The sequence below is a fragment of the Merops nubicus genome, unplaced genomic scaffold (assembly GCF_000691845.1).
Source record: "Merops nubicus isolate BGI_N331 unplaced genomic scaffold, ASM69184v1 scaffold25947, whole genome shotgun sequence".
Classification (NCBI taxonomy): domain Eukaryota; kingdom Metazoa; phylum Chordata; class Aves; order Coraciiformes; family Meropidae; genus Merops; species Merops nubicus.
The window spans coordinates 82,367-108,413 of NW_008622671.1; the positions used below are offsets into that span (position 1 = coordinate 82,367).

Sequence of the window (26,047 nt, forward strand, 5' to 3'; positions counted from 1 at the left end):
ATTACCTGTGCCTGCATTTGCAGGATCAACAACTGACAGCTAACGTTTCATCTGGCAGTTCTTACTGTCAGGTGCTTAGCTTTCTCAATTTGAATCTTGATTAAAAACCCAGGGAGCTGCACAGCCTGTATAACCAAGACTAGCCATAATGAGTTTGACAGGTAAGTAAGTTTATGTCACATCTTCTCAAGATGTGAGACTACAGTATATTTATCACATATATATACACACAGCAAGCCATGGAAGAAAGCCAGAAACCAGTTTGTAAATTAGAATGTGGGACGATGTATTTGATTGTGGTGTCCTTTTTTTTTTTAATCATACAGATTAAAAATATTTTAGTCATTTTTTTCCTTCTCCAATGAAAACATCTCTTTTTTGAGGAAAAAAAAGTCAACCGCTTCTCATTCTTACTTTTCGTTCTTGAGGTATACATGACTGTACTTTAACTTCAGAATATATCTTCAGGTGATCCAGCTGGAGGAGGTATGATGGTTTTGTTTTATCTTACAAGTCACAGCTTTGACAACACGATGAATCTGTAAATTGCAATTAACTTCTGTACAACTAAATTACTGCAGCCCTGAAACACAACAAATGGTGCTTAATAGACTCACAATTAACTGTCTGGAGGAACACGTTCAAGATTACCCATCTTTCTGCCCAACAGTTTCTCCTCTAGCCTTGGAAAATGTGAACAGGTAGACACAGCTTACTATTTATCATTCTGCCTATCCACGTTCTGTTCTCCAAAAGAGGTGCTGACAGGAAGACTGAGTCACACTAGCAAACTGGAACACTTTCATTCCAGTAGAGGCCTGCACTGATTTGACATTCCTTTTTCTAACTGTATTTTTAAATCAGTATACAGAATATATCGGAGCTGTAGAGAGAGAAGAGTTTCGTTTTGTTTCTTCACTAACCCCTCTACTGAATAAGGATCAGTGCAGAACACAGAGGAGGAATGTTTCAAAAGCTAGTAAGTGATAAAAGAAAACTGATTTTTAGATTTGACTTTGTATCTCCACTCCCTCTCCAGTCTAAGCTAAACAAAAAAAAGTTTGTTCAAACTCAGGTCAGAACAGTGGATGAAATATCTTATTGTAGCTTACATGTAATACAGTCTTTTCATCTTCAAAGCATCCAGATCTGATGGTACTTAGCCAGCTAGATATTTATCCACAGCAGCTTAGAAATTAAGTAGTCAATTAAAAAAAAAAAAAAAAAATTAAACAAGTTATTGTTCCCCAACTTTGTCAACCAGCTTAAAGAAAATACAGTAGAACCTCCATGGTTCTGCATGTATGACTGGGAGACGAAGAGTCCGTCGTTCGCTGCGGCCGTTCCGCACCATTCACGTGCTAAGAGTTAAGATGGGCTGATGGACTTCAGTGTGTGCTGTCCACATCAGTGGAGTGTTGTGGTTCAGCTTTAGTTCATGTCCTATGATATAAGCATGCTTAAATTTAATGGAAAATAAGTCACAACGAGGTAGCACTGCCACTCTCTTTGCTGGAATGTGGACAGATCCTGGCCTAATTTTAAATGGTGGATTAGCAAGATTCTGCTGCAACCTACACAAAATGTATAAAACATGAACCTTTTCCAGAATAAGGCCACTATTTTGCCATTGGCAATAGGCAGTGTGGAAAAGTAGGTAAAAAAACCTCGCTTGATTAGAGAGGTGTTTGTGAGGCAATAAACTGTGGGGAGAAGTATAAACACATTGTCCTCTCATCCCTCCTCTTTGTTTTCCAGTATAAGTATCTCTGCTTCCTGCACATACTACTCCACAGGGAGAAATTTCAGTCTATTTTCTTAGCTGGGAGTCTAAGGAAGTCCACGCTACATTTGAAGGTGGGGACAGCACTGTGAAACAGTAGGATTACAAGCTTCCCATGAGTCATGGTCATGACAGTCTGATGTCCAGATGCCCAGATTCGATACCAGGGCCCATAAAAAGGATCTGAGATGGCTGGGCACAACATGTTGTTCAAATTCACTTCTGTAACCTGAGAAAGTGACAACAGATTTATAAATTAACAATATTTTTGTGTTGCACTGATTCAGACACCTAAAATGGCAATTTAGAAATTACCATAACCATCAAACAAGGTTTAGGTGACACGCCTCTGTTCAACACAAGTAGAGCAGCTTTCAGAAGGAAAGCAAATCCAAATTCAGTTGTGCATTTAATAGATGGATTTATGCAGGTACATGACCAATTTATTAAATATTTTACCAATACAAATGCTCAACAGGACATGCAATTAAACACCTGCATGCAAGTAGTCTTATCAATACACATCTGGACACTTTGAAAAACCAGTCGGTGTCTTTACTTTGAATGTACTTGCAAGCTATCCATTTATTAACCTGTATTTACTTACCAATCCCAGAATCTGCAAGATGCTAAAATGATATACAAACATAAACCCCGTGGATAAAAGAGCCCACCAGAAATTGCAGAGTGGTTCTGGAGTGTAGATACCTTGAAGAGAAAGGAATACATTAGTATTCAGCTGAGTTGCTGTGAAACACTGATGAATAATCCTCTCTCTCCTGCTCTGTGATGTTAGGGCATCTGGCTGTAGCTGATAACCTACTCCACACCATTACAGGAATTAGTGTCTGAGAGCCTCATTTCTTACCTGAGCTGTTCTGATCAGTTCTTCCCTCCTGGTCCAGCAGTAAAACATACAATATGTTACCTTACTAAGCTTGCTTGTTTTTCACCATCACCAGTGATTTTTACCTCAATTCTTCCTTCTACCACAGAGGAACTAAATGATTTTCAAATACAGTAATAGGATACAATGAGTCTTCAAAAGTCAGGTTATTTATATTTAAACCTGCTTCTTCTGGTGGCTATGACCTCAGCATGCACAGAACTAACCCAGGTAGTGTCAGCTCCCGCACAGCACTGTATTAGAGCATAGCCTAATTGCCATTTCCTAATTTTATGGTTGTTTAACTACTAAAAAGTAACTTGCACCAGTAATGCCTAGGAACAGAAAAAGCTGTATTAAGTAGTCAGTCCATGTGCTTTTAAATGAGAATGGCTGTGGAGATACTTTCAGATATACACTACAATTTTATAATAAGTAGATATCACAGATACTGTAAAATATTTTATTCCCTTCAAGTAAGTAGCAGATCTCTCGTTATTCCTGGGTCCACCTTTCTCTCTCCTCCTGAAACTAGGTTTTGTCAATTTACTGACAAAACACAACGTCACGTCATCTAGAACATACCAAGGACATCAGATCTAATACAAGTACCCTTAGATACAAGACTGTTTTTGGAACTGAATATTCAAACATCATATGGTGAGAACAAAAACAGTTTACAGAGTTCTCAAGTCTCTTACCAGCAGACATGAAAATTGCAGTGTAAGATATGGAGAAAAGAAAACATTATTTTCCTTGTGACTTTAATAACTTAACTTAGAGATGTGAAAAAATAGATGCACCATGTCATGCTGCTCAGCTGCTCTAAGAGGTTGTAGAGCTTCATACACTGGTGTTTTTTATCTGCCTTTGTCTGCTCCTTGAACCATTAGATAGCATTAAATGCTGGAACGTGTACCCAGTACTCAATAGATAGCTTACAGCACAGAGTGCAATATGCATATTAGCCTCTGCTAGCTAGCACATTCAGTAATTACCGGGAAGTAATTATAGACTTCAGCAGAAGGCTACTGGGAACTCAAATAACTACACATGAGTAGCCAGCTAGGACAGAACTCACCCAGCTAAAGCTGGTAAGAGTCTGGCTATGTATGTTAGCATCTGTAGGTAACTGCTGTTACTTGCTTTCCCACTCCACCACGTAATGGTGCCGCCTGTCTCAGGTTGAAATCCCTACAAAACTGCTTTCTCAGTCCCTATTGCCTTCTTACAACTCTCTTCTGGATAGTTTTCTTCTGTAGTTCATACCCATTATTTTGCAGAAGCTAGCTGAAATAATCTAATTTAAGTATTATTTTGTGAATGTTACATATTCAAAATTACCTACACTATCACCCTATTCACTGTGCACCCAAAATCACAGAGCTTCTCGTTGCATGTCAACAGAGAGCAAGGAGTTGACTGGATGCTTGAATGACAGCAGCATATAGCCACCCCATATATCACTCACTGACTTTAATGAGCAACAATATTAGCATAATTATTGAGGATAAAAGTGCACAGCATGTTTTAGTAAGCGAACTGTGACTCGGTGCAGGCATGATAAATAGGAGGAGAGGAGCTACTTGGAAAGCATAAGGCAACTTAGGAGATTTCTTATCCAGTAGGCAGGTGAAGGTCAGGATTAGTGTGTGAACTATAAGCAAAACCCAAAGGGAAAAGTGAGCTTTACAGGAGTAACTTTAAGTGGAGTGGTCTACAGGTAAAGAGAAAAAAATCACCCAGTCCTATTCTCCAAACATACTTTTTAAGCATGACCAAAGAGCTGGTATCCCACTTAGAAAACACTACAGGAGACTTTACTGAAACAGCAACAACAGCCATTAAACTCCACCACCTGAAAATACCAGATATGTGATACCACCTTGAGTACAGTTTTTCATTACAGAGAGCAAGAGAGGAAGCAACCAGCCTTGGTGTCAGAGCTCAGGAGACCATGGCTCTATTTTTGGCTGAACCAACTCTAAGAGACCTGGTCAAGCTATACAAAAACTCTTTGTGCTCTCCCATCACCTGTAAAGAAAACATCGTTTGACTTGCAAAGTTGGGGTTTTTGTATTTTCTTTTCAGTTTTAGGTGCATGTTTAACCTAGATGCAAAACATAAAATTCAAATAAGGCATCTAAAACAGCTCCCAGGAACTGGCAGAGTAGTGCTATACCAAATTTGTTTTTGCATGAACTAACCTGGTTGGCAGTTGCCTGCGTTATTTCAAAAATATTCAACAAAGCCTGAGAACAGATGGTGGTAGTCTAAAGAGGTAAACACTCAAGAAAGCCAGAATCTCATGACGTTGATATCTGGGGGACTGACAGTGCAGGTAGTACATAAACATTAAAATGGACAAGTGAACTTAGCTATGAAACAGGACTGGAGGGAAAAAGAAGTCATTAAAAGATGCAGGAAATGTGCAGGGTAACAGAACAGATCAGTAGCATAATTTGGCTCTGAACCCAAACTTCTCATATCTTCAATCTAGCCAGGCATTTGTGTTTCAGAAGCCACTTGGGAGAGCTGTTCAGGTTCCTCCAGCAAAGAATTTCACACTGCTGCATCCAATCTCTGTTCCAAAACTTTAAAAAATACATTAACAGCTCTCACTCTCTACAGACTTCTGAGCTCACTTTTTGATAGAAAAAGACCTTCTTGCTAGACATCACAATCCTAAAAACAATAGTATGGTTTCTACAATTTAGACATTAAGTGACAAAAAGGAAAAAATGACCTCCACAAACAAAAAAAACCAAACCACACCACAGAATTTCAGAGAGCTGTGGATTCCCAAGTGTGCTTTGGGAAACTAAATTTACATTCATACTTGGGCTATTTTCTGTACATTTCTCATTAGATAAATAGTCATTAGAGATTTTATTACTCAACAGTCTTGCTATTAAGCAGTCTAGATGACTGCTTAATGAAGCATTGCAGACTATTTAGAATCCAGAATTCTGTGATCTTCTGTAGTACACAGACTGTTAACAGAAGCAGACAAACAGGAAAACTGAGACTCAGCTGAGTGGCTGTTTAAATGGCCTGTGCTGGCTTTGGCAAAAGCTTCTTGCTGCTCACATAGGAAATCAATTCCAACAGGTAGCAGTGAGGTTCACTCTCCGTTCACTAAAGATCACAGGCAGTTCTTGTATGTTAAGAACTTTCAAAAATCTCATTGAACTGCCAGTCTGGCACTAATCTCATTCTCAAAAACGCTCCTGCCCCAGACAGTTGAGGCTATTCCAAACCAGGGTCACCCAAGCAGGCTGTATATTTGCTCTTGTGTTGAATTAGCATGGCAGTGGATATTTCAGTTAAATTAAAACTTCATTATTTCAATAGCAATGATAGGAAGGATTTCATATAGATTGAAGAGTTTGAGGCTCATCATCTGCTTCTGCAAAAAGAATCTCTTGACCTTTAACATGCCAAGTGGTTGACTTTGCCATCGAGGAAATGGAAGCATGGCTTTAAAAATCTCAAGATCAACAAAGAGACTCAATTTCTTTTATACTGCTCCCCCTTCCAATGTCTTGTGCTAGTTCTAGTGCTCTTACAAACTGTTATTTTTATCTGAAGTTCTCAAAACATAAGCTTGTAAAAATACGAATGCAACTTAAGAGAAAGTAATACTCCTGTTGTATTCAATGCAGGAGAAAATTACTCCTCTGTTTGAATTAGAACCTAAATATAGTAAAATTTTTTAATTTACTAGGGTATTAAAATAATCTTTTTCATAATTAATGTCTTGCTTTCATTGACACTATATTTGATAGAGCTTTACCAGTTTTCCAGCCCAGCACACTCTCCTTCAGTAGTCTTACAATTACAGGTAGACCTGCTTAATCCAAAACTCAGAGCAACTATTACAATTCCTTCATTTCCAAGCTTATAAAAATGTGACAGCAAATTTATTTCCATTTCATTTCCCTTGATCAAAGCATTAGTTCTAGTAGCACGGCCTACTGAGCTAGCCTAGAGACCAAACTTCCCTTCCAGAGGAAAACAGGAAAAATGTTCTCAAGGGAACGAGCCTGACACCCACTGCTTCCCCTACTGCTCTGATCCATGTGTAGATTTCTTAACACTGCCTTCTGCCAGGAGATCTCTATTTCCCTGAATGCCAGCTACTCCCATCAGAATCAGGTCGGGCAGGGGTCTTGTATTACCTGCTCCTCTCAGGAACCATTTTTTATATTCCATAAAGAAGCAGCAGCAGTTATTCCCTCTTCATTCATGTAATAGTATTCTTCCATATATTGGTACATACCCCTCTAAACTTCTCTGTCTCCTAGAGACAGAGAGAAGTCTTCAGCAGACCTTGGGCTCACTCAGAGAATGCCACATTAACTTCCTTGTTTAGTTTTAAGCATTTCTTAATAGGCCACCATAGTCTCAAAAGAACTGTAACTGCCTGGTGCATAAAGCCCAGAGGGTCACAGGACAGAGACATGCCCCCTCCTCTTCCTCTCCAGCTCTCTTAGACCATCAAACACTATCCTGAAACAACCAAGCCACAGGAGAGACTGCAGCACAAACGTGCAGGCAGAGCACAGCACACACCTCCAGCTGCTGGATGTGCCACGGACACCCTGTGCTTGAGGTGCTGTAGTACAACCACAGCTGGCCTGTGAACTGGCTCGTACGTGGGAATCAGGAGGTAGAGAGAAGCTGCAACAGGAAAACAGAAGCTGTCAGCAGGACAGTGACACACAACACCTGACAGGCCTCCCAGTAATTAAGAGTCTCAGTCAAAGAGCTGTTACTGCACAGTATCAAGCATTTCAATGGGAATAAACTAGACTTACATCTACCTAACTATATTCAAATATAGAGTGATTTTTTTTCCTGGATTCCTACTAAGGTATACAATAAAGCCTGTTTTACAACCCCATGTAAAAGCTATGGGAAGATGTAGCTAAATACAGATAAGTGTCAAAAAGTGGCTAAGAAAGGGTACAACAGCTAGAAATATCTTTGAATATGATGTGCCCTTGCTCTTGGCAGCAAGTTCTAACAGCCAATGGAAAGCACCTTCCCAGTTCCCAGCCACAGGAAAAATGATCCTTTTGCCTGCACTTGGTATCTGCGTTCTACATCTCACAACTCAGCCCAGCTCCTTGTCAGGTAACAGGCACTGCACTCCCTTCAGCAAGCTGGTGACACAGAGCTGCTCCTGGCCATCCCTTCTGAGGACACTTAGATCAAAAACAAAAAGAGCTTTATGACTTGAGTCAAAGAAACAAGTTTCTGTATTGCTTATAAAGATACAGCACATGTCTTATAAGCTGAAAATTCTGACTTTACTCCCAATAAACAACTCACCTATGCAATTATTTAGGGTGTATATGGCTGTCCACTTGTACATACAACAGGGAGTCAGCTCTTAAAATACATTCAACCAGACTACAAGACTGTCCGAATTTGCAAGGCCATTACTGTCAGCCTGGCCTCCAAAAGAACATTCCCCCTCCCGTCCCTAAAAACACAACCCTATGAATTCACTCTCTCCCCAGTGTGGACAGCCTGGATTTGAACGGTGGATTTGGAGAAGTCCACGCCCGTTTTGACAGAGTGGGTGCTGGAGACTTACCTCCCCCTGCAGGCTACGGTGTCAGACCCACCCAACCCTTCAGTGCCACCAGTACAAAGGCCTCTTGATGAACCACACATGATATCCTGAAACTTCAGGTACAGCTCTTCCTATATCAGATGGCTCCTTAAAGTGACAAAAGCCTAAGAAAAATATCTCAACATCAATATCCTTCTCAACTTCATTAAGTTATTAAGTCAACTAAATAATGCTGGGGATCTCAAAACACAAGAAAGATTATCTCCTGAACTCCTGTTAGGGAGCTGCTATGAACCAACCCTAACTTCAGGCTGTTGTGGAATGGTGTTATTTCCTCACAGTACTTGGGAAATAACAATTCTATTTTGATTAAATTTCAAAGTGATTTGAAATAACGTGCACACCTACTCCTGTCAAATCTTTTAGAAAATCTGACCAAAATAGCTCAGGGACCAAGACAGTCAAAAACTGAGTCTCTAAGGCTCATGCAGGACAAATTATATTTTTTTTGTTACAGTAAAAGTATACAGTTAGAAAAACCAAGTTGTCCTGAACACTACTGAAGGCCTCTAATACCCCGACCTTAGCAGGTCAGGTTAATGCACTCTTGCAACAGTTGTGGCAGTTAGAGACATTACACCTCCTCAGCTGCCATCTCCCTGAAGCATTCCACCAACAACCTGTATCCCAGTAGCAGAACGTAAAACTATCTGAGCATACTCACAAGCTTCATCATAAGACCATTTTAGCTGCAGATTAAAGTGATTTGAGGAATTTTTTAATGAAGGGGTTCATTCCACACTATAAATCCCTGCTGCTGTGCTTCCTGTGTTCTTCCTTTCAGCTTGACCACTCATCAATTGCACCTCCCTTTTGCCACTCCTAGCACTTAAATGAAGCAACAGTAAAGCTCTGCAGCAGCTGCAAAAGCATTCCTACTTTGTTGGACAGGGAAGCAAGGGTCTCATCACCTAAGGACAAGAGAAAACAGCGACATGCAGCTCTGGTTCAGCTTCCCTAGCTATTTCAGGAATGTCGTGTCCTACCCAGATGCATCTATAATTTTATGGCAGGGTCCACAGGTGACACAAGGTGAGAGTCACTCAGCAGAGAAAAGTTGCCAGCTGCAGATACACTTCATGTAGGAACTGCTGTGAGGTAGGAATCTTCCGTGCTGCCTGTCACAGCCACACTACATCTATTTTGCATGAGAGCCTCTCACTGCAGCCAAGCAAGAGCCAAGCTGTGGTGCCCAAGCATTTCTTTTGGCTGGCCTGGCATGCACATGTGCATACACACGCATGCTTGCAAAGAAAACAGGTTAGAAAGGCAAGTACAGAGACTTAGATTCACTCAGTATAGAGGGCAGGGAGAGTGAAGAGGAAGAGAGACAGAGGTCAACATGACCTGTCTTCAGCACTGCGATGAACAGCTGGGGGGGAAAACAATGAATGATTACAGCCTTTGCTTACTGTCACCCAGCTTCCTTTCCAAGAGGAAACTCTTCAGCAGGTGATGGAATGTGTGTGTGTGACTGGTACAAGTCTTGATTAGCATGTCAACAAACTTGCTCATGCAGTTCTGTATGGAATGAGCCCCAAAATCAACTCTGCTCCTGCTGTTCTGCTCAACCTTCCTTTGAGGAATGTTGATATTATGCTTGAGAACCTATTAAGGCCATCAGTAATGGCAGATAAGATAATCAGAATGGCAGATTCTCAATAAAATTAAGTAGTATATTCTTCCATATACAATCCATTCCTTTTTATTTCCCAATTTTACTACCCTTTAATTAATTCTTCCAGTCATAGATGCACTGATGGAAATTTCTATTTAAAATACAGAAATAAAGCTTCACGCTGACCAGCATCGGTGCTGAAAAAGCAATTTCCACAAGATACAGTAAAGGTAAAAGGGTGGTGCTAGTGAAAACACATGACAAAATATTAACACATTTTTAGGCTGAGTAATTTTTCTATCAGAAATCATAGAGTACATCTCCTGTGGCACTAGCCATAGCTGTGGAGAAGCCCATGGGCACTTTTCTAATGAGACAGTGCAGCCAGGCAGGTGACCAGGAGCCAACTGCCTAAGAAACTGAACAGCTATGAGTGACACAGCCTCGGGCAATCTTAACTGGCTTGTTTAGCCAACCAAGTCCTTTTAGAAACTTCACTACTATACTGTCAACATTAGGTGGCAGCAAATACCTACAAATTAATAAAGGGCAAAATTTTAAAGACTGCACTACGGTGACAACTGTACAACACAAAGCCCTTCAAACTGCAGATATAGTCTCACCAGCCTCAGAAAATAGGTGCTGAGGAACCTTTATGTCAAAACAAGCAAAAAGCCAAACGACACAACTAAACAAAAATCAAAGGAACACATCGAGTGACATCCAAGGCCAAGAGATACAGGTCTTAAAGTGATGTAATTTGGGAACTTCAAGACCATCAAAAGAAGTGGTTTAGTGACAGAAGAGCTTGGTTTGCCACTGCCCCTCTCCCCTTCAACAGCCATTGGGAGTTTGTGTAACTTCTACAACTACACTGCATTGTAGCATTATTTCCCAGAACTTTAAGATATCAAAGATGGATTAAAATTAAATGTGGCTGGCATATTTCTCAGGTGAGAGAAAGAAACAAAATCATCTTTTGAAGTACGATGCTTCACTTTTTCCTTTGGATCATTTTATTTAGTTTCACTCAGCAATGAAAGATGAAAAAGGTTACAAATCTGTAGTGAAAGAAGTGTGAAGGGTTACAAGTGACTGCTGGTACAGAATACAAAAGATTCACCAGAATGGAAAAGCCTGACTATGCTTGTTCTGAGCATTTGCTAAATTCTATCCCATTGCTTAATATCACATCATTGGGCTTTTCATTAAAGGCTACTAAACATCTGGACCACAAATTATCATCTTTTATGTCCTGTATGAAACAATTTAGCCTTGCTAGAAAATGCAGCTGGAAGCATGTCAGTGCTAGGAAGGGGGGCAGAGCACCACACCAGATGAATACACACTACATTCCCTTCTAAGGAACCACAATTAGAGAAATCACTGGCCAGTGGAAAAATTTGGGATTCCCAGACTTACTGAACTATTCTGGTCTAAGTGATTGCAAGGTGGTGATCTTGTTAGAAGAGATAGCAAGCAAGCCAGTTCATTTCACTGCCTGTCGCTGTGTTTCATTAGAGCTTCAGAATTTAGGAATTTATCTAACTAGCCAACTAATGTTTATGTGGGGATATAACAATTTTTTTTTCAGCTCATCTGAAATTGTAGTACTTCTCAAGAGACATTCAAGAAGGCAAACATCTTAAACATACATGCCAGCAACAACTTGGAATGTAGCAAGATGGCAGAGATGCCACTCAAGAAGACACTGCCTGTTGTGCTGATACATTCTTGCAAAAGATCACTTTACTATTCCCATTTCAGTGCCTGACACAAGTCTTTGCTACCCAGGTCACAACTCCAACATAACACCAGAAACTATTACGTACTAACATAGATAAAACTGGTAAAAAAAGAGTGAGAGTAAAGCCTGCAGTAACCATCAAGCACAGCTTTTCCATTGCAGAGGACCAATTCAAAATGTATAAATTGCCAACCTACCTCCTTTCTGCAGCAGATAGATGGGCACAACATAAAGCATCACATGCTGGATGTAATAAATTTCCATTTCAAATGGAAGCTGTGGAATAAGGAAAATATTTGTAAATGTTTTTCATCCCCAACAACCGTGTTACAAGGAACCACTCTCCTGGTGAGCCGTGAGGGTTCAGTTTTCTCAGCTGGGTCCATGAACACAGAGGTGCCACTCGTGGTCACAAGTGCAGCTAGCTGTGCCCACGCCACTCCCCACCACAAACACAGCACAGCACTTCAAGCAGACAATCCTCAAAAGGAGCCAGAGGCACAACAAAGGAGCAATAATATAAGATCTTCTCCCTTTCTTTCTTAGCATAAATTACCAATAACAATGCAAAATCCTAAAGTAATCAAACCAGAAACCACATGCCTCCCATATGACAGCAGCATATTTAGAAAGAAATCACAATTGCTACCTTGTGAGTGACAGAACTCTATAAATGAGGCCTTTTAGACAAATAAATACATAAAAGTAATTACTGAGGTGGCCTGTGTAAAAATCAAAAGACATGGTTTATAGCAATCTACATGCATGTCTGAAACTGCTAACCTTCACCAAACAGAATATAACATAAAATAATCAATATTTTATTGGTATTTTTGAAAGAGAAGCTGCAGAAGGATGGTTATAAACCATTAAGGAATTAGTAGTACATCAGGTATTTCTCACCTGCTGACAACTTCTGGAAAAGTACACTTAGTTATTTGTGTGTTTAGCAGTTAAATTCATGTTACCTCTTAGAGGACAGTCAGACAGACTGTGCTAAAAATAACTTGAACAACAACTCTGCGTTTAACCACCCAACTAATTCTGGCTCAACTTTATCAGTTAGAAAAGGTGATGCATTGTATTTGAAAGTTATTCCCATTCTAAATGCCTTCGCCTCTACTTGTTAAACTAATCCAACACATTTAAAACTGAATAGTAGTAATAAAGACTCAGACTCAAAACTCAGAATTCAACCTTTTGCTGCAGCTCATTTACAACACTAAAGACATGGTTTTCAGAAGGGAAAAGTGGACACCACCACCACCCAAATACCCAATCTCACAGGAGTAACACAACGCCATAAGCTCTGGTTCAAATGCAGACTCATTCTGTCACTCTACAGGCTGAAACGAATCCAGATGCAAGTCCTACCATCGTGGCTTGTCTGTCAGGAAGGAACAAAAAAGCACCTTCCTTTTCTGTTAATGTTCTGAAACACTGAAGTCATAGCATTGAAACAGAAACATTGCAAAAATGTCTACATCAACAGAAATAAAGAAAGGCTGAAACAGAGTTTGGTTTTCTTCCTAAATAGCAGTTGATAAATATAGGGATCTTTTAAATTCAACAATTCTTACATCCTGTTTTGAATGTAAAAGTTGCTAAGACCAACAGCTGGATTCTGCTTGTCCTGGCATCCCTACCTGTTTGAACACTATCAGTGTCCAGATTGCAGCCTCCCAAGAGGCTCAGCCAATTCTTGGGAGGCTGGGCTGAAAAAAATCCTCCACACAATCTGTTGGGTTATTTTATTCCAAGTATTCTGTACCAAAACATAAAACCAAACAAGACACTATGCAAAAGCAAGAACTTCAGAGAAGTTTCCTAATCTGAACCTTTTCTGCTGTCCCTTGTAGAAAGGCACAGAGGGCAAAGTGAGGGAATCAGTATTATTTGGGAAGAAGATAAAACAGTTTTCCTAACTGGAGAAAAAACTGTACCTCTCCCAGCTGGAACAGGCATGCTTCAGAAATAATAGCTCCCAACATAAACAACACAACGTGAGGCACTCTCTCCTGCCAAGGAGTGTTCTCTATTTAGTATCTGTGGTTTCACAAGGGCTTCTACACTCTCCGAGCTGTGAGGGGCAGTTACACAAACACCACAGTCAAGACACTTCTGAGAACAGAGTAACCAGTTGTTTTGCCACAGTAGTGTTGACAATATTTTTTGTGTAAAACAAAACATCTCTTTTTGACCATAAAGGATTGTTTGTTCTGAAGCCTGGCTAATTATGAAAGTGCATTTCCTGGTACAGAGCTTCAAAAGCAGAATTTCTGCAAAATCAAGCACTTAAGTTGTACAGACAGCGTAGAACAAACAGAAAAAGGGCAAACACAAAAGGTGAACTATAAAGTTGTACTGACAACTCATTCACCTACCCCTAAGGGTCTTGTCCATAAATTGTTTCATCAATAAAACACTCAGAGCTAGCAGGTAGGTATCTTTTATATGCAAAGAGAAACTGCAAGACGAGGTAGAAGGGAACACTCATCCATACAGGATTATAAAGAACCTCTTTGGGAAAACAAGCACTTCAACAAAAGACAAAATTTGAGATTTATTTTTTTTAAATCGAAGCAAAACTTACTCATAGAACAAACTAAGTCAAAATATTGAGTTGGTCCCCCTAATAATATTTGACCATAAGCACCCATGAAGGCCACATATTTAAACTGAGACTCAACAATCTCCAAAATAGAGCCTCTTCATAGGTCCCAAGAGACTTGTCCTCTCCTGTCAGATGGCAATGAGAAAACCCAGCACTCACTCTGAAGAGCACTATTTGACTGAGAGAGTTGGGGCTGTTCAGTCTGGAGAAGAGAAGGCTCCGAGGTGACCTTATTGTGGCCTTCCAGTATCTTAGGGGGGCTACAAGAAAGCTGGGGAGGGACTTTTTAGGATCTCAAGTAACAACAGAACTAGGGGGAATGGGGCAAAGCTGGCAGTGGGCAGATTCAGGCTGGATGTGAGGAAGAAGTTCTTCACCATGAGAGTGGTGAGACCCTGGAATGGGTTGCCCAGGGAGGTGGTTGAGGCCCCATCCCTGGGGGTCTTTAAGGCCAGGCTGGAGGAGGCTCTGGGCAGCCTGATCTAGTGGGAGGTGTCCCTGCTCATGGCAGAGGGGGTGGAACTGGGGGATCCTTGTGGTCCCTTCCAACCCTGACAGATTCTGATCTGTTTTAGCAGAGGACTTTAGAGCCCTAATGGCTCAATGGTTGGACTTGATGATCTTGGAGGTCCCTTCCAACCTAAAGGATTCTATGATTCTATGATTCTATTTCCCCACTGCAAACCAGTGATGTTCATGGCACACTTCTCCAACCACACCTGTCCCCAGAGAGATTCAGAATCACTAGATATTTGTTACCAAATTCTGTGTATCTGTTGTCAATTTATTGCTGGTTTGTTTTTTTGTTTTGGCTGGGGTTTTGGGGGGTTTTTTGGTTGTTTGGTTGGTTTTGGTTTTGTTTGGTTGGGTTTTTTTTGTACTAAGCTCCTGCCTCCTTTCCTTGCTGCCAGAATCGCTTTTCCTGCATTTCACCTTGTTTCTTTTGCTTGGAATCTTCAAACAACTAATGGTACAAGATAAAAAGACAAATGACCTATTTCATCTACTAAGTCCCTTAACAGTGTAAATGAATACAGAGGACAGGCTATTCTCTCACTCAAGTCAATACATAAGTTTTTTCTCACTTGGGGCAAAGCAAATCTGCTTCATCCATTCATAGGCTTTAACACAGGTATAAAATCATATATATTTCAAAACACACCAAACTAATACTGATATACACAACTCCTCTAACATACAAGACCAAAGCATGCTAACAAAGTACTCTGGAATTAAATATTCAGACTATTCACATTTTTAAAGGAAGTGTCTGTTAGAAAACAAATGGTGTTTGGTTCCTCCAGGAAGACTTTGGCTCACAGCAGCCTTTTGTGCTTCTAGCCCCTACATCAGCCTGCTATGATTCAGATTCACAAGTGCCACATTCCCTGAGACATGCCAAAGGCCCTCTCGAAAGTACCAAGAACAGCAGAGCAATGAGACCTCCACCCCAAGAACAGGTAAGTGATGTAGATTTCTACTAGTCTAACTAAACTAGTATCTGTGGAAAGGAGAAACTGTACCAGAAAGGACTGGTGCTGACCCTTGCACCTCTGAGCATGAAGAGTCCCAGCCACCAACAGCAGTTCTCTGAGCACATGCCTGATGTCCTAACTTAAACCAGCTACTGTCGTAAGGAAGCAACAAGGTCTTCCCATTGACTGCACTAAGTTTTAGGAAAATCTCTGCAAGACAACAGTAGAGTTGAGCCCACAAGTCAAATATTCAGATGAGAGTTTTCCCCAAAAGAGTATGGCACACTATACTAGTTTAAACTATCTTACACCCACTTAGACATAGCTGTTGGTTTCCAGTGGGCAATGTGGTTACCAATTTGCTCTGTTTTCTGAAACCAGTGCTCCTCTGTTACTTATTTATACCTTAGCCATATATTTGCAACAACAGCTCGAGCACTGTACTGTGCAAGAGCTCTCCCTCCACCATCCTCTACAAAGACTGCAGAGTATGGCAGAAAAAGGAATAGGAGGAATTCAACTCCCAGATTCTGATCTTTTCTGTAGCACATCTAGCCCAAAGTCCAGTAAACATAAATGTCACTCTGTACCAGCCACCTTCTCAGACACAATCAGTGACTCAGATTCATAACCCATAATCATTGACTAGTTTCCTAAACAGAATCACTAATCAAAGAAATAAATCAGAAACATAGGTTTTTCTTTTTCCCTGCAAAGCAGACCACAGAACAGATTAACCACCAGAGGGGAGGAACTTACTAAAGCTATACAATATAAAAGTCACAGGGCAAGCAGCTACTAGGCCCATGTGACATACTGTTTTTTTTCTCAGCACCTTTAAGATTCTGATAGTCAATTCCTTAATTGGCAGAGGAGAAACAGCTTCCAGCAGCTTAAAAGAGTAGTCTAAAAACAGACATGAAGACTTGAAAGAAAACACCACAAAACAAACCCCAAACACAAGCAGCATTTGGAAAACAGGCTATCTCTCTAGTCCTACCAGGACTTGTTTCTCCAGCAGACATCCAAACTGGCAAACAGCCAAGAAGCTGACCCATGCTCAAGTTACTGTCACACTACTCAGGCAGCTCTACAGCTTAGGCACTGGCTTATACATCTGGCATAGATCAGAAAAGACATTCCCATCTATTTCAACACTGGGAAGGAGCAGACCAAGAAGAAAATTTTACATTAGCACTAATGTCAACAGCCAAGCCCCATGAAATAAAGGCAGGGCTGCCACCTATGCATTATGGTCTAAAGCAGCATCTCAGATTTCATGTGTAACAATTCCTTTTTCTTTATATTTTAGGGGCATCAATATGAACACATAATGATAAGTCACAATAAACAATCTCTGTTTCAGGTAGGTGTGTCAACCAATATTGACCCTCCAAACCATTCTACACAATCCAGACAGTGCAGGGTATTCTAAATCCCTTGAAGAATCACTAATTCAGTTGTTTTATTGCTTGGTCCTATCTAGTTCTCATTTTCAATTAATCCTGTTAGACAGAACGAATCAGAATCCACCTCTGCTAGGGCAGACAGTGTTACCCTGGGCCGTGCCACTCCCCAGAGTTTGCAAAAGAGCACTGCCTGTCCTGACAGCCTGTGGAGTACAGACACCGGACAACACGGGACTAGAAACAAGACCCTGCTGCAAAGGTGGAGGGGACCAGGACCATACCAAAACAAGAACTCCACTGGATTTTCACTGGTACAAGAATTCCAGAAAATCCAGTGAGGGCAAGGCCTTAGGGTTCCAACTCACCACATACCCTAATTCTGACAAGTTTTAAGAGAATTTTTTTCTTGGTGTGCTGGTTTTGGCTGGGCTAGAGTTAGTTTCCATCCCAGCAGCTGGTACGGGGCCGTGCTTCAGTTTTGTGCTGCAAACAGGGCTGATACCCCAGGGATGTTTCAGTTATTGCTGAGCAGCTCTTACACTGAGCCAAGGCCTCTTCTGCTCCTCACACCACCACAGCTGGGGGTGCACACGAAGCTGGGAGGGGACAGAGCCAGAGCAACTGACCCCAGCTGACCAGAGGGATATCCCAGACCACAGGACATCATGCCCAGCAAGTAAAGCTGGAGGAAGGAGGAGGACATTCAGAGTGATGGCACTTGCCAAAGTGACCATTACCTGTGGTGGAGCCCAGCTTTCCTGGAGATGGCTGAACACCCACCTGCCATGGGCAGTGGCCAAACAATTCCTTGTTGTGCTTTGCTTGTGCACGTGGCTTTTGCTTTACCTGTTAAACTGTCTTCATCTCAACCCATGAGTTTTCTCTTTCTTAGAGAATCTCTTCTGATTCTCTCCCCCAGCTCACGGTGGGGAGCAAGCAAGTGGTTGTGTGGGGCTTTGTTGCTGCCTAGGGCTGAACCACAACACGGTGTCACCACGGTCCCTACGGAGGATGATGCCCACCGAGCAGAACAGGAAAAGGCATTGTTCAGTGCACTCTCAGCTGAATGCATTTGCTTCCACTTGTATTAGTGTTGTGAGTATTTGACTAGCACTATATTTGATGTTTATTGTGTCTCATCAAAAGGCTCCACTGTCTTCCAGTCACTCAATTTGATTATACAAAGCAGCTCACATTAATGACGCAATGGACATAACCAGGCATTTATAAGTCTAAAAACAGGAGTAATATAAATCATGACATAAATAATATAAATTCCAGAAATATTTTTTTCAGATCTTCTAGAGATAATATTTGGACTACTTATCACCATCAGCAGAAGGTAGATTTACATTGCTTACACACTCATCCCATTTTAATGCACACAGCAGAGGGGGCTGCTGAAAGAAGCAGAAGCCTTGGCAACCAAAGCACAGTCTCTCAACAGCCCCCAGTGTGCACGTGTTCCATTATTTTCCCTTGTACCAGTTAGAGAAAGCCAGTTCAGGTATTATAAAATGGGCTACCATAACCTGTTCCATTTTGCTGTGCAGGCACAGGCATTTCAGGCAAAGATCAGAGGTGCCCCAAAGTGTGTGCCGTGGGCACGGCTTAAGAGTATGATTCTGTTCCCAAAACAGATTTAGAATGCCTACCTCTGAAGCCAAATAGTTCTAATAATAGAATACAGCAGCTTCTGGAAACATTAAAACTGCACCATCTCAGCTGTGTGAGCAGAGACAGCAAGTCCAACACCTCTGGGACATGTCCTGTTTTTCACTTTATCTATATCAACATTTTCAGGACATCAGCTTGCAAAAAAACCACTGTTAAAGCAGCAAAAAGAGTTTCCTTTAAAATTTGATTAATGTAATACGAATGTTCAAACAAAACCAGTTACTATCCAACTTCCTGGAGTCTTTGTGGCAGTTAAATAAATTTACTCATGCAACTAGGCTGTTATCAGGACCACATAATATAAATCCAGAGTGAAAAGAAATCTTTCTACTCCTGTATATCCTCTTATACCTTTCTAGGCTCCCACCTGGGACCCTAACAATCTGATTCCCTTAGCATCCTCTTCTCTATTTATGGGTCATAAAAGATTACCCTGTTTTCCATGTGAATTGTTCATGCTGACCAAGAATGATCTGCATCAGGAAAAAGAAAAGAAATTATGACAGAAAACTGAAATACCCTTTGTTTCTGAAAGGGTAATAAGAACTCACAAAAACATTAACTGAGTAAGAAACAAACTGTTTTGTCTTTATCCAGTGACTATTCCAATGCACAATATTTAACTCCACCAGTACATTGTAAATAATGTAGCAAGTAATGGGAATATTCAGCTGCCAAATATAAGTGTGTGCATCTGTTGCTCGAGACTGTTAATTGTTGGCACCTCAACATCGTGCCAGGGCAGGAAAATATCTTCTTGGAAAGAACAGAAGACTGACCTCATCTTTCAGCTACAGTTTTTTTTGAACACCATTCCAGGTGCCCATTACAGTCCAACACGATTTTTAACAACTAAAGTATCACTGAATGGTTAAAACAACAGACAGTAGAAACCTCCAACAGCAGTTTCAATTAATATATCAACTCTCCATTTCCACTTGCAACAGACTAATATTTAAGAACAGTTTTGAAACAACTGAAGTTCTAAAAAAATTAACAGAGGCAGCACAAGAAAATGCAAAATGACAAATTACACTAGAAGCTTCCCAAAATGCTTTTTCAGCAAAATCAGGCATTTAATCTTATCTAGAAAAAGAATATTTACAATGTATCAAGTAATGAAATGGGTAGCAAAAATATATGACCCTAATATACTGTGCCAGAAAATGTTGTAGAAATCACTTTGAACAGGTTAACACTTAGGATCAAAATCCTGACACTAGTTATTACACAAACATCCATCAGTTGGTGAATTAATGACTGGCTTTCACTCTGTGTCTTCTGCCTCTTGCCCCTTTCAGATTATTGATATGTACAAATAAAACTATGCATCTGATATTTTCTCTTTCCTCTCCATAATGATGACTAACAGCTAACTCTGCCTCAGACATCCCCTCCTCGCTCCCCAGTGCTGGGGCAGGCGCCAAACCTTCCACGCTGCAGCACACACCAGTTGTTACAATTGTTTTCAGATGTAATTAAGTATACAACATTTTGGTATGAAACACATACATGAAAATATACAGCTTAAAGTATCATGAATAAAAAAGTTGAGGCACTGAGAGATGACTATTCTTGACTGAATCAAGCTGTGTTTGTGCAGATACCAGAAAGCAGAACAGACAGCACGGACAAAATGATTGTCATTTTTTTGAACCTCTGACCAAAATTTAAGAGACACTTACTGGTTTTAGGACCACGTCAGTGTAAACAACTACACTCACAGTTGCAGAGCAGAATGTGTGTCTGTCAGGAGAGAATCTGGGTCAAAGCAGCATTGCTACAAAATATCACCCACATTATCTTGTGCCAGAAGAAACATTGAAAAGAGAACAGTCTAGTAAGCAGCTGTTAGGCCAAAAATATCCTAAGTTGTCTCTATTCCAAAAATATTTGCTCTTGGACATTATCCTTTGGCTCCTCTATCCCTAATTAAGGAGGGAATTTTATAAGCACTCTGTATTTTTCCTGTTTAATCACCACTGCCCTAATATGGAGATCTATGATAATGGCAGAGAAAATAGGAGCTAATGATTTATGAAATATTTCAACATTTTAAAATATTTACTTAAAAACTTAAAAGATAGTTTGAAATGCAAAATAAAAAAGTTCTTTTTATCAGGAAAAACCACCACTTGTTTTATTCATTTGATTCCCTTTCAGCAGTATCAAGTTCATTAAACAGAACTGAAAACTGCACATAAGCTGGTTTAGTGTACAAAAGAACATATGTAGTTACCAGATTAGGAATGACAACATAGATCTTGGAAAAATTCTAGTGTTATTATACTACTAAATCCATTGAAATCTGAAAAATATGGTCCAACCTTCTGCGCACGTGAGTGTCATGCTTTGTGGAAGATTATCTGTAACATGTAAAAGCCTACAGATGTATTATCCTGTCTCTAGTAACTAAACAGTGTCTCAGTGCAAAATTTTATAGTCTTAAAGAGAGAGGAAAAAGAAATCATTTACAAGCCAACAACAGATCTGTCAGTTTTCAGGTCTCAGCTAGCAGTGTGGCCAATCAGTGTAGCACACCACCCATCAAGATCAATACAGGTGCAGATTTTTATTCTGTCTTTTATTAAGACAGTCCATGTTTGCAAACAGCCACTAACAAGACTTGTAATGGTGCCTGAAGTCCACGATAATTTTGTTAGTAACACCATTAATTCACATGCTAAATGGATATAGATATCACAAGCATGTAAGCAGAGAAATTTAAGTGAACTCTATCTTAGAACAGATGTTTAGATAACTGCAACAACACATTTTTGCAAAGAAGTAAACATACAGGTGCACATGCATAAACACATCACACATCCCTTACACATGCATGGATGACAGCTCTTAAAAATAATCTTTACAAATAATTCTTATGGCTCAAACTCAGGATAAATTTTCTTACCATTAACCCCCAATAGGTTCAAGAATCTTACAAGGGATACCAAGAGGCTAATTTTTTTGTCCAGAAGACAGTTTTATAGCAGGTTTGAAAACTTGGATGGGAAAAAGAAATCTGTTGTGCCTGATCTTGTGGGAAAGGGGGTGACAGTCACCAACAACATTTGGTATTTTCCACGCCTGAGGAATCTCACATTTACAAATAGTCCGAAAAGTCAAAAACCAAATTTTCACTACAAGCCACATTGCTAACCTGTGAAAGCCTCTTTCAAAGCCACTAAGTTTTCCCTCCACTTAAAGGCTGGTTTGGAACTGACACAGAGAATACAGCACTGTTAGCTTTCCACATTGATTTATAAACTCAAAAAAATCCTAGATTGGTATTTTGGCTCCATTGTAGTTACCCATACCATGAATCTACAGCTTGGTAAAATGAACTTTAAAAGGCCAAACAAACCAAAGATCTAACATCTTTCTACAGTAAAACCTTTAGAAATAAATAAAAAAGGAGGAAAAGTACAGTACACTCACCAGACGTGTATTAACAACAGGAAACAGCAATGCCAGGAGGGCCCCATTCAGCATATGCATCTGCAACCTTAGAAGAGAGATGTGATATTATTTCTACAGACAAAAATTAAATAGAATGTTTTCACACATGAATAAAGCCACTGTTAAAAGCAATAACCAGATACTGTTAAATACAACAACCAGGACAAAAACCTTTCTTTAAACACACACTTAAATAATTGCCTAAAGTAGGACCGCTTTCTATAATGAGCTTTAGATTCCTAGAAAGCCTGGCCTGCTCATTTGTGATAATCCTGTTCATGATGCAAGCTGCTAAATAGTTGGAATTTTGCTGTTCATTTGTCTTTCAGAGCTTAAAATAGCATGTTTGATAAAGGTTTTACTCCTATCTAACTCTATAAACATACAGCCTCAAAGTAAAGCTTCTGGAATTTTGAAGACGACCTTTAAATAAAAGAAAAATAACATTTGTCAAAATGCAGCAGCAAGTCCTAAGCAAAGAATAAAGCAGGAAAGTAGTATTATAATATTGGGTACAGCTTTCAGCCATCTTTGTCTGAACCACTGGTGCATCACAAGAACACAAAAATTGTATCCATACTGTTTCAGTCTACTTTACCTAAGACATAAAGTAAAGAATAAACTGTCTATAACCACTGCCTGTCAAACTGCTAGGAATTTTATAATAACTTAAGGATGAAAAAGGTATTATGTCTTCAAAACAGTTTTTCAAATATAATTTACATGTTGTCAGTGCCATTAGAAAACAGAAAGGCTCGTTATGAAAAACAACAGTATTGTTGTTGGTCTCTGCTCTGCAACTGTTCTATGCAAACGCACAGTAAATCCAGGATTTCCTGGACAACAGACACACTTTTCACACTGCCCGAGATGGAGATGCTAACACAGTACCTCTGTATTCTGCCTGCTCCCTGCCAAAATAAGGAGCAGCCCAAAAAGGCTGCAGACAGTAGCAGTTCCAAAACAATTCATGAGGCGTGCCCCCAGTGCCATTCTTCCAGACACTGCCTAGACCAAGACAAGCAATGGCCGAGTTCAGTGTCCAGGGGACACCACAGCCATTCCCAAGCACCATTCTGCCCAGGAGGTCACCACAGTATGACTGGTCACACCTCTCGGCTGCTTGCTGCACTGGACTGCAGCAATCCATTAGAGCTTCCTGCACATTAGAAACCCCTGTGGTTCCTAAAGTCAGTAACAATCCACAATATTTTAGAAAAGATTGCATAGACTTGAGAAATACCCAACAGTAAGAATTTGTTTTCACTGTTTAACTTGCAGCCACAATTTTAAATCTAGAGCCATGCTGTATAAGCAAGGTCTTCAACTAAGCCCAGTTACTAATTTTTAGTGAGAACAACAGCAAGGTACAAGGCCCATGACATAAATCACACAAGCCCATACATTAATGTGTAGAAAGCTGTGGGCATTCTCATCTCTTACTGAGCCAAATCATGTTGCTAAGCCAGACCAAAACCACTAGTACAAAACAACCAAAGGTATGTAGCTCAACACCAAAGATTTAAGCCCTGACCCTTCTCCAAGTGTCATTTTCCAATCCAACCAAAATGCCTTTCCAATCAGATATATATCTGAATAATTTATGACTTAAACTGTGATTAATTTCTAAAATAAATCATGCAAGTAGACAGAAAGACAGTAGGGAAGAGGCATTACCTGAAGAGAATCATTGCAATCCGACATGGAGGACAGGCAAGAAGAAAAATCTGAAATGTTAGCAAAAAATTAAATTAATGACATGATCTCTTTTAGACTCCATTTTCTGTACCTTGCTTTCCCAGTTCTGTATGTCACAAACCACTTCTAACCTGAAAAACTCTTTTACAGCAGAGCTAGAGAAGACTAAAAATCTTGAACAAATTCAAAGGCTCACACATCACCTACACACATAAGGACATAAGCAGTATGAGCAGCATCCAGGGCTCAGCTTCTGCCAGTGCCTAAGAAACAAATCAAATTCTAGCCTGTTTGATATAGTCATCATAAAAGGTCCCTCGTAAAAAGCAAATTACTGTATTAGCAATCATTTTACTACAGTAGCTGCCTTAGCCCTTAGTGATGACAATGTCCTTGCTGTGGTAAAGGCCAAGGAGCTACAATGACAATGCTCCACTGTAGCAGTGCAGGACTTGGCTCTTGAAGATCTCACACGAGATGGCTGTCTATAAAAGGCTCCTAGTGCTTCCCAAAAAGAGGCTACCACAGTATGCATAAGCTTAGTAGTCACCTTTAAATATGGCCAGTGCTACATTCAAGGTATTTTTAAAGCACTGTAAAAATGTCACCAATTATTAGCTAGCTGTTTCACAAGACCAAAAGTAACAGAAAATAACTGGAGCAGCATGTTTGGTTTTCTTTAAAGGCCACACTCCCACCATAAATAGAATCCAATTTAAATTTTGACTTGCAACAATGCTCCTCTAAAATTCAGAGGATAACCAAAATATTTTGATACTTTTGTCCAAAACCTCTCACAGCAACTTAAAAAGCTTTCTTACAGCAAGTCTTGCTTTAGATATTAAGAGATCACTACATAACAGTTTGGTGGTAAAAATTCTCATTTTTATATTGTCCACTACTGCAAAGGAGGTCTTTGGCCTACTGTCTGAGAAGCATTTCAGAGCTGTTGCTAACATAAATTCACAATAGCTTGCTTCACTGCTACCCTACAAAACGAATTAAATCCCTTCAAGTGAGAACAGTTAGAGAACATGTCTGCTTTCAGGACAAGTGAGATCAGACAATTCACCAAACACACTTCTTTGAAGTGTTGCAGGGCTGGTAAGAGGCCTCTGATGTATATTAAAATTAGTTACTACTATATCACACACTTGCTGCAGCAACAGTAGAAATGTTGAAGCCTAGATCATACTACTGAGCCCTTGCATATAAAAGGGGCTTGCTGTCGTTACCATCAAATAGATGTAAAAATTGCAAAGATATTATTTCCAGTGCAACATATAGCCATTTATTCCTCTGATCCATTTATTTGTTTAATTCAGGTCAGTCTCAGTAACAGACATGAACGTGCACACAAGTGACTTAAAAAGAGCATACACTGTTCCTTTTAAGTCACACAGAACCAATAAATGCACAAGGAAGAGGCAGCAATTTAATTTAACCAGACGTACCTCAAGACATTTTCTTAGTGAATACTTTTAAAATCTAATCAGAGTTTCTCTGAAGTCTTGTATTTAAAAAGCAAGTTGTTTAAACTCATCCAGGCAGGTTAAGGAGGAAGAAAACATAACTGATGCACGATGACAATCACAATCCACTAAGGAAACACCTGACGAGAGGCCCACACACCACCTTGCACCCAGGACTCAGGCGGCTCCTGGGAAAAGTGTCCAGCACTTACTGGCCTTCACTGCTCCAGCTCTGCAGACTGCTGCAGGAAACTTCGTTTACTAACTAAACTCAGATTCCTTGAATTGTGGACTGTACTTTCCGTTCTTTGCAGACCATTAACATCTTCTATAGGTCTCTTAATGACCATTTCTTTCCCATGTTGCTTGTATGTATTCATAAACTTTTTGAACACTCTACGTTATATGTCAGCAAAAGGCGACACATTTAGAGTCTCACTAGTTCATGAAGAGGTTTAAATTCAGATTATTTTATGATTTCCTCTAAATTCAGAAATCTGACAGAAGGTACATATTACTTTTGAAGCATAGTTCACAGCTTCATGGAAGAAACCCTGCTCTTCCA

At 40.1% G+C, this 26,047-nt stretch overlaps 1 protein-coding gene across 1 annotated transcript; it reads right to left on the reverse strand.

The window, feature by feature from the left end:
• Positions 1–1,424: 1,424 nt before the first annotated feature.
• TMEM164 (transmembrane protein 164) lies at positions 1,425–24,038 on the reverse strand. Its single transcript, XM_008944882.1, has 5 exons — positions 23,990–24,038; positions 22,292–22,358; positions 11,876–11,954; positions 2,391–2,491; positions 1,425–2,012 (listed from the first exon to the last, which is right to left on the reverse strand). Exons 1-5 carry the CDS (start codon positions 24,001–24,003, stop codon positions 1,806–1,808), a joined length of 468 nt encoding a protein of 155 aa, XP_008943130.1. The 5' UTR covers positions 24,004–24,038; the 3' UTR covers positions 1,425–1,805.
• Between the last annotated feature and the right edge of the window lie 2,009 nt (positions 24,039–26,047).

Bases quoted from the DNA above. Each gene is read 5' to 3' on its own strand.
- TMEM164 (XM_008944882.1), bottom strand. The intron at 11,955-22,291 runs GTGAGTGTACTG...CTTATTCCACAG, and splicing joins CTGTTGTTAATACACGTCTG to CTTCCATTTGAAATGGAAAT. The intron at 2,492-11,875 runs GTAGGTTGGCAA...TTTCTCTTCAAG, and splicing joins CTATCTGCTGCAGAAAGGAG to GTATCTACACTCCAGAACCA.